At 30.8% G+C, this 14,165-nt stretch overlaps 1 protein-coding gene and 1 pseudogene across 1 annotated transcript; both read left to right on the forward strand.

Annotated features, from left to right (window-relative positions):
- The first annotated feature begins 5,986 nt into the window (after positions 1-5,986).
- LOC120191785 lies at positions 5,987-8,264 on the forward strand (annotated as a pseudogene).
- A 2,370-nt stretch (positions 8,265-10,634) lies between these two features.
- Positions 10,635-11,357, forward strand: LOC120191788. Its single transcript, XM_039194703.1, has 2 exons — positions 10,635-10,930; positions 11,147-11,357. Exons 1-2 carry the CDS (start codon positions 10,814-10,816, stop codon positions 11,255-11,257), a joined length of 228 nt encoding a protein of 75 aa, XP_039050634.1. The 5' UTR covers positions 10,635-10,813; the 3' UTR covers positions 11,258-11,357.
- Positions 11,358-14,165: the final 2,808 nt, after the last annotated feature.

Raw genomic sequence — 14,165 nt, forward strand, 5'->3', positions numbered from 1 at the left:
TTAAATTTTAGTTTTATGTATTATAATATATATTATTTAGAATTTATAAATATATCAAATGGTTATATAAATATATGATAGCATATTTTAATATTTCAAGAGAAAAACCAGAAATTTACTTAATTAATTATAATCTCAACTTAAATCTATTTTCTCCAATTCGGTATATTTATAATCAATTAAGAAAATTCATTTGAAAATAGTATTCTTTTATGTAAAAATTTAGACAATCACGCAATGCTAAAAAGAAGAAGATGTTATTGTGTCGTTATAGTATATTGTCTTAGAGGCGAATTTGCTTCGACAATGTAGTTGTAGACGATCATTTTTGTCGGTGTACAAACGATCATTCTTAAAATTAAAACGGTATTCTTTAATTTATACACCCAAAAGAAAAATTGAAACTCAAATGATTATTCGTTTTTTTATCTACGAATGGATGATCAGAAGTAATCGAAAACCGATTGATTAACAAAGACGAAAAAAAAAAGGAAAACTGCTATTAAGTGAACAAGATAATACATGATGTTAGGAGTATAACCCGAAGAAATCGGGAATGCATTATGTAAACTTAAGATAAAGGTGTAATTAGAAGAAACCAGGAAAGATATCCCAGCCACTTACTCCCATTTTTTATACATAAATTAAAAAATATAATCGAATTTTGAATTCAAAATTTTATATAAATAGAGAATAAAGAATAAATACAATATTTAAAGATTTATTATTTTTATATAAAAAAGTAATATATCTTTGACATAAGTTAACAAGAACATCAAAGATAAAATCAAGTGAGTGACACATATGGTTCGGGCCATAACCTTAATCGCATCATTCAATACGAAAAGGTAATAAATTACTATATAAAATTTTACAATAATGAATTCATCTAGTGATTTTAATGGTTAAAGAAAATATTTGTTTTAGAAATTTTGGATTCAAATAGTTGTTTCTGCAGATATGTGTGTTGTCAATGATTAATAAAAATTTTGAACATATATTATATTATAATTTCCCTAGACGATAAAAAAAATTAAATAATAGTTAAACCCGCTAAAGCCCGCTTAATTTAAAATTTATAAAATTTTAGAAAAAATAAACTTAAAGAATTTTATAGAAAAAGAAAACAAATTACTTATAAATATGATGTTACTTATAACTATTGTAGTTCTTAAATTTATTAGGTGTTTGTCATAATTTTATCGTTGCTTAATATTTTTTTCATTTAAATATACATCATTATCATTTTGGTATTTAAAGTTTTTTTATTTAATTATGACCTTTATTTTTTTTCATGAAGTATGTTATCCATTTTGTTCTTAATTATAAAAGTCACGTGATATTCTAATAATATATCACATGACACGTAATATTTGGATTAAAAATAAGAAAGAAAAGTAAAATAAAAAATTAAAAATATACTTTTCAACTTTTAAAGACTTTTACAAAATAAATATATTTTAACAAATTAATACTTATATTTTATCAATTTTAGTATAATTGTATCTTTTAAATTTGCTCTTATACTGTAAGTATTTTATTTTATATTTCAATATTATGTTTTAGTATTTCTCTAAAGTATCCATAAAATACAATTATTAGAAACACTTGACAACTTTCTTGTTAGATTTGTATAATGTTTGACTTTGTTAAATTTTTAAGTTTGAATTTCTACTTTCAGACACTTCTGTGTATTCATATTATAGCCTTGAATAATTGTGTTTTATAAAAATATAATGTGGTTATTGTTTTATTTGTTTTTTAATTTGGTGATATAAGTGAATATTGTTTTTTTAATTTGAGTTTAAGTAATTATATCATTATATATATATATATATTAATGATTAAAAAATTAAAAAAAATATTATTTTATAATCATTTCCGGCTATTTAAAATAAAATTTAAATATTATTTATTATTTTGACAGTGCTACCTTCCTTTTCAAGTTGCTCGATCATTTTTAAAGGTGTAATAAGTTAAAACATTATTTTTTATTGTATTTAAAGCATTTAAAATTATTTTTATTAAACGGGCCGCGGGTAAGCCCGTTTAGCCCGCGGGTTAAATGGACGGGCCGCGGACCTTAAAATTCAAAACCGTTTATGAATGCGGGCTTTTTAGTCCGCACCGTTTAAGCCCGCACCGTCAAAACCCACGGGCTAAACGGGCGGGTAGCCCGTATACCCACCTCTACCTAGAGTTGCCGTCTACCAAAGTCTAAAAAAATCAAAATATTTAAAACAATGGCTTATTATAATAGGAGTCAAAGTTGTAAATGTAGGGGCCATACCTTTTTCAAATTCATTAGGATTTCGTGTGTTGATTAGTGAATGTCTGTCCAAGTTTAATAGAATGAATATCCGTGCAGTGTTTCTAAATATTTCGCACGTTTATTTCATGATGTTCCTTTTATTACTGCATGCAAAACCTTTACCTTTCACACCAATTAAACAGTTTTTGTAATTAAGAGATTTATTGTTATTTTTATATTTAATATTCGAGCACTGTATATAGTAAGAGTATGAGAATTCATTGTTAAATAATTGAAAATCATTAACATAAATTACCTTTTATATTTATCCCAAATTTATAAAAAAAAAACTCATCCAATTATAATCGGACACATGTTAAAAAATAACATTATGATGTGTTGTCCTTATTTATTACTTTTGAAATGTATATGGATTAAATTATTATATTTTAAATAGAATTATTTTTTAAAATTTATAAATTCATAGATAGATAAAAAATTTAGTGAATATATTTTTATTTTTTATTGTTAATCTCAGTAGTTTATTTTCATTCATCTAACGATTATAAATATGTGTAAAACTTTTACAATGTGTGATTGAATCCTTTTATATATAATTTTAACCTTTTATTATTACTTTTATAGTTAATGGTAATAGGAATGGTTAAGATATATTTATGGTTCAAGTGTTGATTATATTTTCATTAACAATTTTTAAAAAAATAATCTCTAAAAAATAAAAAATAGTTTAACTCCTCAAAATTTTTAAAAGTTCTCATTTTTTTTAACTTTTTTAAATATTTATATTTAAGTATCCTCCCAATTTTTTTTAAAAAAAATACTCATTCAGTCTTATTTTTAATTTTTTTAAACTAGACATTTATTTTTTGAAAATTTTAAATTAAACTCTTTGAAATAAATATTAATAATTCAAACATTTAAAAAATTAGAAAAAAAATTGGGGACAAAAGTTAGGAGAGAAAAAGAAATGGCTTTGTGTGTTGTATTGTATGCCTATATTTTAAGACCTATCCGAAGCCATGCATGCAAATCTCCTACTCGTGGTCGGTATACATTATGTGAAATAATTGGCCAAAAAAATACATTATGTGAAATACGTATACAACAATAATATTTTAAATACGGTAGATTAGCTAATATTTAATATTATTATAATATAATAAAAAAACGGTCATTTAAATATTAATTTGATTATAATTGATTATTTTTTTTATTAATCATTGATATCTGATTTATTGACAGACTAATCTAGATCAGATAATGCAGAGACAAGGACAACCCTCCCAACGCAGTTTACTATATTCGCAAACGTCAATGTTCGAATCCTTAGGATTGTTTAAGGAATCTAATGTCTCATCCTATAGAAAATTTCTATCAATTAATCTTTATTCTTCTCATAATTGCTTATTCTTCTTCCGAAAATATAATATTATTTTTTTACTTTTATGATATAATAACAATTTAACAATAATTTTTATTGTTTTATGGTAGAATCGCATTATCCAACTATAATTTTGATATTATGAACTCGTTAATCAAAAAAATAATTAAATTGAAGAAATTTTAAATATAAAGAGTTAAATTTAATTAATTATTTCAAATTAATATTAAATTAATAAAAATATATGAATTTTAAAAATTAAAACTGTTATTACATCAAATATTCAAATTGATAAAAGTATAAAAATGTTTTAAGCATTTGTTTTAAAGACAAAAATTATTTTTAAAGGAAATAGATGATTCCAGTGTACTTATCCAGTTCTGTCCATTTATTACCGAACATTTAGCAAACTCAGTGTGAATTTTGACTCAGCCAAATGAATAAACTCTGGTCGGTTAACGTTAAAAGAACAAGATAAACAACAAAATGTTCTAAGAAGATAAACATGAATGACCGTAACAGTAAATATGATAAGTACATATCTCTACTAAGTAAATATTTTAATAACGTTAAAAAGAAAATCGCAACGGTCAAAAGAATAGTTAAAAAAATTTTGTTTCTTAAGAATTTTCTCTAAAAAGATAGTATCCGCGCGGACGTGTCGAAGACACGTATTACCATTACCATTACCATTACCACTACCACTACCACTACCACTACCACTACCACTACCACTACCACTACCACTACCACTACCACTACCACTACCACGACCACGACCACGACCACGACCACGACCACGACCACGACCACGACCACGACCACGACCACGACCACGACCACGACCACGACCACGACCACGACCACGACCACGACCACGACCACGACCACGACCACGACCACGACCACGACCACGACCCGAGACGAGACGGCGGCGGCGGCGGCGCGCGAGAGTCCCCCTTGTCCTCTTTCACTCAACAAGGAAATGCAAAATACAAGCCTTAAATATAATTTCCCTAATATGCCATCCAATACTATGTGGGATTGAGCTTACCAACACTTGTTCCCAATATCATTATTCTTCATAAGTTATCATCCATTACAATATGAATTATCGATAATAAATTAATTCATTTAATAAGTATTTAAAATTATAACTTGATAAATACATGAAATAATTCTATTATTAAATAAAAATATATTTTTATATTAAATTATTGAGATAGATATTTACTATAAAAGTAAAAGATTTTTTTTTCACGTACAACCTCTATGTGAATTAGTTTCACAATAAGGTATCGGTTATGCATTGGATTCTTTCGTATTAGATGGTCTTTAATAAGATCATCATCATCATTCTTTTGTTCAACAATACCATTTATTAATGAGGTATATTGGTTCATTAACACGACTAATTCATATTGTAATGGATGATAACTTATGAAGAATAATGATATTTGGAACAAGTGTTGGTAATGCTCAATCCCACATAGTATTGGAAACACTATTGGGAATTATATTTAAGGCTTGTATTTTGCACTTCCTTGTTGAGTGAAAGAGGACAAGGGGGACTCTCGCGCGCCGCCGCCGCCGCCGTCTCGTCTCGGGTCGTGGTCGTGGTCGTGGTAATACGTATCTTCGACACGTCCGCGCGGATACTATCTTTTTAGAGAAAATTCTTAAGAAACAAAATTTTTTTAACTATTCTTTTGACCGTTGCGATTTTCTAAATCGCGTTGCGATTCTCTCAATCGCATTGCGATTCTATAAATCGCATTGCGATTCTCTCAGTCGCATTGCGATTCTCTCAGTCGCATTGCGATTTTCTTCTAAATCGCGTTGCGACTCTCTCAATCGCATTGCGATTCTATAAATCGCATTGCGATTCTATCAATCGCATTGCGATTTTCTTCTAAATCGCGTTGCGAACTTGGAAGCTCGCGTTGCGAACTTGGAAGCTCGCGTTGCGATTTTCTTTTGACCGTTGCGATTTTCTTTTTAACGTTGCGATTTTCTAAATCGCGTTGCGATTTTGATATCGCGTTGCGATTTTATTGGTCATTTTGGCAAATCCAAAAAAAATTGGTTAAAATCGTATATTATAAGGTATTTTTGGTCACTGAGGCGATTTTCTCTTATTATTATCCTCATAAAAATTTATGTAAATTTAAATATTTATACATGTATATGTTGGAGTACATTATAAAAGTAGCGTAATCAGTGTGTAATCGTGGGAAGTCACGTAATCCTTATCCTTATTCTCTTCTCTCTCTCTTTATGAACAACAATTCCCATATCTTCACTCATTTACTTTCCTCTTTTTCACTCTCCTTTTCACCCATTATACTCTACGCTTCAATTTGGGTTCCTCTCTTTCGAACAAATCCTCGAGAAAATCTATGCGCTTAACGCTCCACTTTTGGATTCGCTAGAGGGAGGATTCTTGATGGGTTTGGTTTCGGTTTTCTTGGAGATTTTGAGGAAACCCACGATTGGGGATGTGTTGACCGACCTACTGATTTTCATAGCTCCTTTATGGGTTGCCGTGATTGTTGGGGTTTTAGTTGGTTGGGCTTGGAAGCCTAAATGGGCGAATTTAGGTAGAGACATGTTCGTGGATTGTTCAACTGCTTCTTCTTCAGAGTCTAATTCTACAGGTTTTGCTTCGCTTCCGAGCTTGAATTTGGTGAAGTTTCAGTTGCCCAGTTGTATCCCTTGGAGTTCAGATGATGGATCTCAAAAGGATTCTTTCCCTTTGTCTCCTACTCTTCATTCCAATTGCAGGTTTGTGCCTCCTTTTTTTATGTATACAATTTAGCTTTTTGATTGGATAAAAACTATGATTGTATTTGAATTTGGCAACAGCTAATGTTTGTGTAATTGTGCAGTTCATCATACAATGGGAAGGAAAATCTGGGTTTTCTGACAGATGATGATTTAGAGCATTTGTTTAAATTAACTGAAGAAAAAGATGGAGGTCCTGCTTGGATTCACATGATGGATAAGTCGACACCCACCATGGCCTATCAGGCATGGCAAAGAGATCTCGAGGTATATACTTTTCCCTCTTCTATGTGCTAGTTGTTTTGGAATCCATTTGATGTGTTGAATTATGAATTATGATTTTGTTGTTCATTAGATTGGTCCTACGCAATACCGTAGCCAGACTATTTTCGATGATGCCACTCCTGAGATGGTGAGGGATTTCGTTTAGGATGACAAGTTCCGAGCGAAATCGAAGTGGGACGAGATGCTTCTCTGTGCTGAAACTCTGGAGTCGTCTCCCGTTGATGGGACCATGTTGGTCCAATGGGTTCGCAAGGTTCGAAGAAAAGTTCTCTTATTGTCTCTTTTTGGTTGGTTTTCATTGTTTGTATCATTATTTTGTAACCTGTTCTTTGGTTTGCAGTTTCCATTCTTCTGTAGTGATAGAGAGTATCTGATAGGTCGTCGGATTTGGGCGTCTGGGCGGACATATTACTGTGTTACAAAGGTAAACATACTATCCTATTCCCCGGTTTTCAGCTTTGATTAAAAGTCCGGAAGTTAACAACTCTCTTCTGTATTCATAGTGAGAAATAACTGGGTTGCAATCGACAATTAGATAAAATATTAGTGGGAACAATATACCTTTTAGGTTTGAGTAAATCTGATCATTGCTTAGCTGAACCGACTCTTATTCATGAACTTTATGGTTCATTTCACTCAAGTCTTAGTGCCTAATAGTAATCCAATGATGATAAGTCTACAACACTTCATGCCATGAGGGCAACATTTTGGTGAATTTGCTTTGTCTAGTTTTTGAAGCGACGAAGCTAACTTTTTAGTGTGTTTTACCCCATTTCAGGGAGTACCATATCCCTCTGTTCCTAGAAAAAACAAACCTAGGCGCGTTGATTTGTACTTTTCAAGTTGGCGCATTCGTGCGGGTAATGGACCTTTTGTCCTGACTTTTTAGTTTGGAATCGTTTTTCAGTTTTTTTCCCGTGCTGTTAGAATGTTTTAGACGTATTTTTCCTACAAGAATGAGGAATTGGTTTTGGTATTGGCTTAGTACAAACCTAAAGAAAACGTAGAATGCTATATTGTGTTCTCAGTTAATATGAACTCTTAAATAATTTGCATGTGATACCTTTCTGACAATTGAATCAAGGAAAGGGGATGATCAGCTGAGTGCGTGCGAGGTGTTGCTTTTTCGTCATGAAAATATGGGTACACCATGGGAAATTGCGAAGCTCGGAGTCAAGCTAGGCATGTGAGGAACTGTCCGGAGAATCGACCCTGGCTTACGCGAATATCAGAAGGAAAGAGCATCCGGAGCACCCCTATCCCATTGTGCTTCCATGGCTCATATAAACACAGAAGTAACTGCGGACTACCTAAGATCCTTGGAAAGCCACGATAACAGTTCATCAGAGCTTGAAACTCATAATTCATCGGAGAAACCTTTCGGGAAGAATAACATTCCCAAACTTTTAGTTGTTGGTGGGGCCATCGTCGTTGCCTGTATTCTCGATCGAGGGCTCTTAACCAAAGCTGTTATATTTGGAGTAGGCCGAAGATTCGCGAAAATCGGAAGAAGGTTATAATCCCGAATAGTTTTGTCCTGTCATCCCAAGGATATAATATAATATACCCAGCACCAGCAAAGCAGATTGCCATTGCAATGAAGTGAGATGTTGTTCCATGGATGAATCTTCTCACTTTCCTGCTTTTAAAGGGAACGAAGCTGGAAGATTATATTAGTTAATCCGATAAGATAGAATCGATGAGGTAGATGTTTTCGAGAAAACAAACTCTCAAACAAAAGTCGAGTTTCGGTTTTGTTCAGTGGCTCATCTATTGCATTGTTGGTTTTTTAGTCGATTATGGTCTTCAAATGCTATATGAATGGTTATATTCTTTGTTATAGAACAGGTGATGGAAGGTGGTGATGATAAGCAGCCATTCTTGGTAGACAAATTATGTCGTGGTAGCATTCCATTCATCTGCCAATTCCGACCGTCCCATTTTTCAAGTCTATAATCATATAGGCGAACGAGGACACTAAAGCCGTAATATACGAACAATAACGGTAAATATGAGTGATTGTACGGTGAAATAATACTCCTTTCGTCCTATAATTTTGATCTTATGTTGATCAAGCATATAATATTAATATGGTAAATTTGATAGATTTGTTTTTGATAAGTAAAAAATAGAACAAATAAGAATAAAAAAAATATAAATGTTATTATACGTTGATTTTTTTAATATTATATTTCGGAATACGATAATTCTAAAAATGAAATTAAACAAATTTAATGGGATAGAACAAATATTTTTAAGAAAAGAATTTAGAATTAGTCAAATATAGAAAAATAATATTAAGTAATGCAAGACAATTATACTGAGCAACTTTAATGATTGTTAGGATAAAATTATAAAAGAAATTTGTTTAACAAAAAATTTACTTCAATTAGATTTTTATTTTAATTAACATTTAACATAAAAAATACGATTTTTTATGAACCTGATGTGTAAAAAGATTTTAATGTGGAGTTTCTACCTTGTATATTTGATAACATTAATATTGTGTTACGAATGAGATTTGTTTATGTATCAATCTTATATTTTTTTCATTTTAGATTATTTATTTTATTAATTTAAGTTACTTTATAATTTGTAAATTAAATTAAATTTAAACTTAAATTGCAAATTTTAATAAAATTATTATTAATTAAATTTCTATACATTTATTTATAATTATAAACGATGTTCTAAACAACTATTATAATTAGTCAGTCTCGTTGAGTTTTGAAACAAGACTACTTATAGTAGATTAACTAAGGAAGTACTAAAATAAACATTATTTAATTATTTATAACAATAACTGAGTTTAAAAGAAGACAAGGTACACGTGGTCTTTTTCTACTGGCTAAAGAGAGCTTGGATTCCGTAGACTCGACGTGGCATGGAAGGCAAGCACAATTATTTGAAATCCTAAAGTAGGGTAAACTATACAATTTTTTACTGAATTTTATTATCTCTCCTATTTTACTCATTATATTTTAAAATTTTCCAATTTACTCATAAAATTTCGAATTACTCTTATTATTGTCATTTTAAATTATTTTATTATTATTTTAGTATGATATGAATTCTTTTATTAATATTTTATATAAAAATAATTAAAAATATAAAATAAAAACATATAGTGGTTGTCCACTATTCGCTAGCGTTGGATGCCACCATCGATGATCATAAATGGTGGTTGTTTGATCTCAGATTTCATTGGTCACTTTGTCTCAACCCTTTGAGTCCAAATCCGCCATTCATTTTGTTGGAACATTTTCTTAATCCAATCAAAAGTGAGAAAATCAAAACATTGGTCGTTGTCGACTACTTTAGATGATTGTCGTTCGGTCATAAATTTTATGGGTCACTTCACCTTGACCCCTAAGTTCGAATCCCACCTCCATTTTGTCAGAACATGCTCCGAAGTCCACAAATAGAAGATCGAAAGTTAGAAAACCAAAATGTTTCAGTCAAGATTCATGAGTTTTGAATTTTTTCCTGTGAAAAAATCATCAGATTCATACTCAACATGTCAAAGAGAGTCGCTCGTTACAATTTGGAATAAAAAAGTTGTCGGTTTTTGAAGGTCGGCGATAGTCGAAGGTGATAAGAACGGCGGTGGTGATGTTGTAGATGGTGGAGAAGTGAAAATATTATTTTATTATTTATTTTAAATTATATTTACATTTAAAAAATAATAATAATAATAAATATCACGTCATAGAAGAATAATAAAAATAATAATTTGTAGTGACTAAAATAGGAGCAAATTGAAAGTTCGTGAGTAAATTGTAAAAATTAAAGTACAGTGAATGAAATAGGTGAGAGAATAAAGTTAAGTGAGAAATGTTTTAATTTACCCTAAAAAGTAAAAATAAAAATTTAAAACTGTGCTTAAATTAAGGAAGGTAGGGCAAATTAGCATAAAAAGGTTGAGGGGTGATGAAATATTCAGAAAGGGAGAGTTGACGGAAAACCGAGTGAACTGGTTGGAGGGATCCGGCAAAGTTTCGTCGGATTTCCTCCATTTGTCGTCGGAATTTTGGAAGCTCTCTCTCTCCCTCTATATTTTTAATCGCTGGAATAGAAAGAATATTGGGAAAATGAAGGGATCTGGACCTCTTGTTGCGACCGTGCTTGCTGCTTCCACGATGGCTTTGTCCTCATCTTGCTACACCGGAACCCATAATGCTTCGTTTCCCCCTACCTCTTCCAATCAGGTAATATTCGTTTCTGTTAAAAGAAGAAAGAGAAAATCTCATTCAATGTTTAACTGACATCCTTTTCAAAATAAATTTCAATCTGAAATTTTGCCTGCTTCAATCTATTGATTCTGGATCTAAATTTGCCTCTTCTTTACTCTATTAATTTGTATTAATTCACGGTAAAATCTATGAATTCGATATTCATCTTGAGATTGTTTATGGATTATGCAGGGGACAGGGAACGGTGCGTCGAGCAGTTTGACGACATCGGGACCGGAAAAATTTGCGCCGCGGTTTGATGGTTTGAGATTCATAGAGACATTGATCACGGCTCACAGATAGAGGGAAACGCCGTTCTCTCTCCGTTTTTTATTTCCATTTATTAATTTTTGAAGGTTTCGTTTTGTTACTCAAAAACATTGGTTAAAACAAAAACTAATTTGTTACATTTTGAATAAGATTTGGAATTACGGAGTAGCGTTTTTCTGCTTGTTTAATAAGTCCCGTCGTTGTTCGCCTGCTTATTGTTATGCTTTCAGTTAGATTGATTTTGACGGTGAAATTAAAATTTCCAATTCCTCGAGTTTGGTTGATGTGAAAATATTAATATAGTTTTATTTTTTTCAAATATTTTGTTAAACTTTTTCTTTAAAATAATTAATAAATTTTTATGGTTTAAATTTGATAAAAAAATAAATTTAAAATAAGGAGGAGTTGAAGGAATAAAAAATCATGGACCAAATTGTAAAATTTTCAAAATATTCATACAAATTTTCAATTTTTCGAGTTACTTAAAATTTTAAAATTTCAACTCGAAACTGAATTGATAATTTGAGTTAACTCAAATAACTTAAATAATTCAAAATTAAAAAATAAAATTTAATGTTTTAAGTCGAATCAAATTTTACTCACCCTAAAAAAGATATAGTGAAGGGAGCAGGTGGGACAATTGCCTCTAAAAATTTTAATTTTTTATGTATTTTTTTATATTTTTTATATTTTTCATTTAAATATTACTTTTACCTCTTAAAATTTTATAAGTTTATTTTCTAATATAACATATTACGTCCACCCTATATATGTATTTTAAAGTGAAATATAAGCAAATAGATAATAGGTAAAACGATTTTAAATTAATGGGTTTTAACTAATTAATTGAGGTGAAAATGTGGTTTTTTTTTCTTTATAGGTTTTTGTTTTAAGTAGTTAAGGGTTTATTACAGAATGATTTAGCGTTGAACGAATCAATGTTGAATGATTCAGATGTTCTGTATGAATTAGTTCTGAATGTGACATGTTGTTTGATAATGACTCTGAATCTTTCAGAATGTACTTCTGTGCTGAATCATTCAACACTGTTTTACTGAATCAATCAGCACTGAATTATTTAAAAGTATAAAACAAACGCCCTAAATGTTAAACGATTCAACATTCAACGCTAAATGATTTCATTAAAGACAAACAAACAACTTCTAAGTCTATACGGTATGCGTGCGTATCAAGAAAACGAGTTGATGATCCTGACAACGCCTTCAGGCTAGTTGACTCTCGCTATTGGGAGCGGATGTGTTGGGAAATAGTGTTTTTAAGGCTGTAATTTTTCTCATTTTTTTCTTTTTACTTACCTAAATAATAGGTTAAAAAAGTTTTAAACTTAAATTATCTTATAATTATCATAAACTATTAAAAAAATAATTATTTGAGGTAGAAAGGTTTAAACTCTATAGATTTACTAAAATGTATTTCGTATCTTCAAATTATTACATATGTTTTTATTGTAATTTTCATAATACATTTGATTTAATTCTATTAAAACTAAAATAATATAAAAATAAATATAAAATTTTGGGTTGGGACACAACGGTAGGAGTGTAAACGAGTCAAGTCGAGCTCTAGTATTACTGTGCTCGACTCGAACTCAAAAATTAACTCGACTCAAACTTGAAATATAATATTAAAACTCAACTTGAACTCGAAAAGGCTCGAACTCAAAGCTTAAATGAAGCTCAAAACTCAAACTCAATTAAAACTTGATTCAAACTCGAAAAAACTCAAACTCAAAACTCAATTGAAACTCAAAACTCAATTAAAACTCAATTCAAGCTCGATTTTAAACTCAACTCAAGCTCAACGCCGAGAAAGATAAGTTTCCAACTGCACAAACCCGCTTATTTTATAGGTAGTTTGTCCTGTCATCTTATAGTATCTTATGAGATATTGTTGAGACTTGAGAGCATTACTTGTTTCAGAGCCTTCATCTTCATCCTCAAACTTAAACACAAAAAAACGCATTCCCATTGTTCAAATCCCGATCAAACAACCACTTATACACGTCCCACGAGATTTGAATCGAGACCCCATCGACTTGAATCTTCTCGTTGCCTCTAAATTTTCATTTCAGCAGCTTTATTTGCAATACCCTTTCCTTGTCGACGCGGAAACAAAGCTCTGCAAATCCTGAAGAAGGCAAGTTTTCAAAGTCTGTTAACTTTTTCTTTAAAGCCTTATTTCTTTCATCGTTCTTTTCAACTCTATATTGATCATAATTTTTTTTGTTACATCAATTACCGCAGGCAAGTTTTGAAAATTTGTCATAAGTTTTGTGGTCAAGCTGTGGGCACGAAAGAATCATAATCTTTACCACAAATCATAAGGAAAAGTTAGACCCAGCACTGCTACGGCCAGGGCGAATGAATGTGCATATTTACATGGGATATTGTTCGCCAGCAGGATTCAGGAAACTTGCATCTTCATATATTGGAATCAAAGATGACAAACTGTTTGGCTGCATTGATGATTTGATTAAAAGTATTGAAGTTACTCCTGCTGAAGTGGCACAACAACTGATGATCAGTGATGAACCCAGAGTTGCACTCCAAGGTCTCACCGAATTTCTTAACACAAAGAAGAAGGATATAGAGAAAGCTGCAGTTGAACACAAGGAAAGGATCATTGAAGAAGAGGAAGAAACAGAAGAAAAGAAGGTTGAAAGGCAAAATTCAGAGCTTGCAGAGTCTGAATCAAGATGATATATTTGACTTAGTTTAGCTATATGTCCAGTTATGGGATAACAAATGTGTTTGTTTATAGTTAATTACCTATTGGTGCTTAAAAGGGATGAATTTCATGACGACGACTTGATTTTTGGCGTTAAAATAGTGGTGACCTCAAACCAACCACAAAAGGAACTTGCAAAATAAAAGACCACTCACAAGTTTAAATTTTGTTGTATTTACAATGAGTCAATGAC

Source organism: Hibiscus syriacus, unplaced genomic scaffold, assembly GCF_006381635.1.
Source record: "Hibiscus syriacus cultivar Baekdansim isolate YM2019G1 unplaced genomic scaffold, ASM638163v2 tig00116971_pilon, whole genome shotgun sequence".
Lineage (NCBI taxonomy): Eukaryota > Viridiplantae > Streptophyta > Magnoliopsida > Malvales > Malvaceae > Hibiscus > Hibiscus syriacus.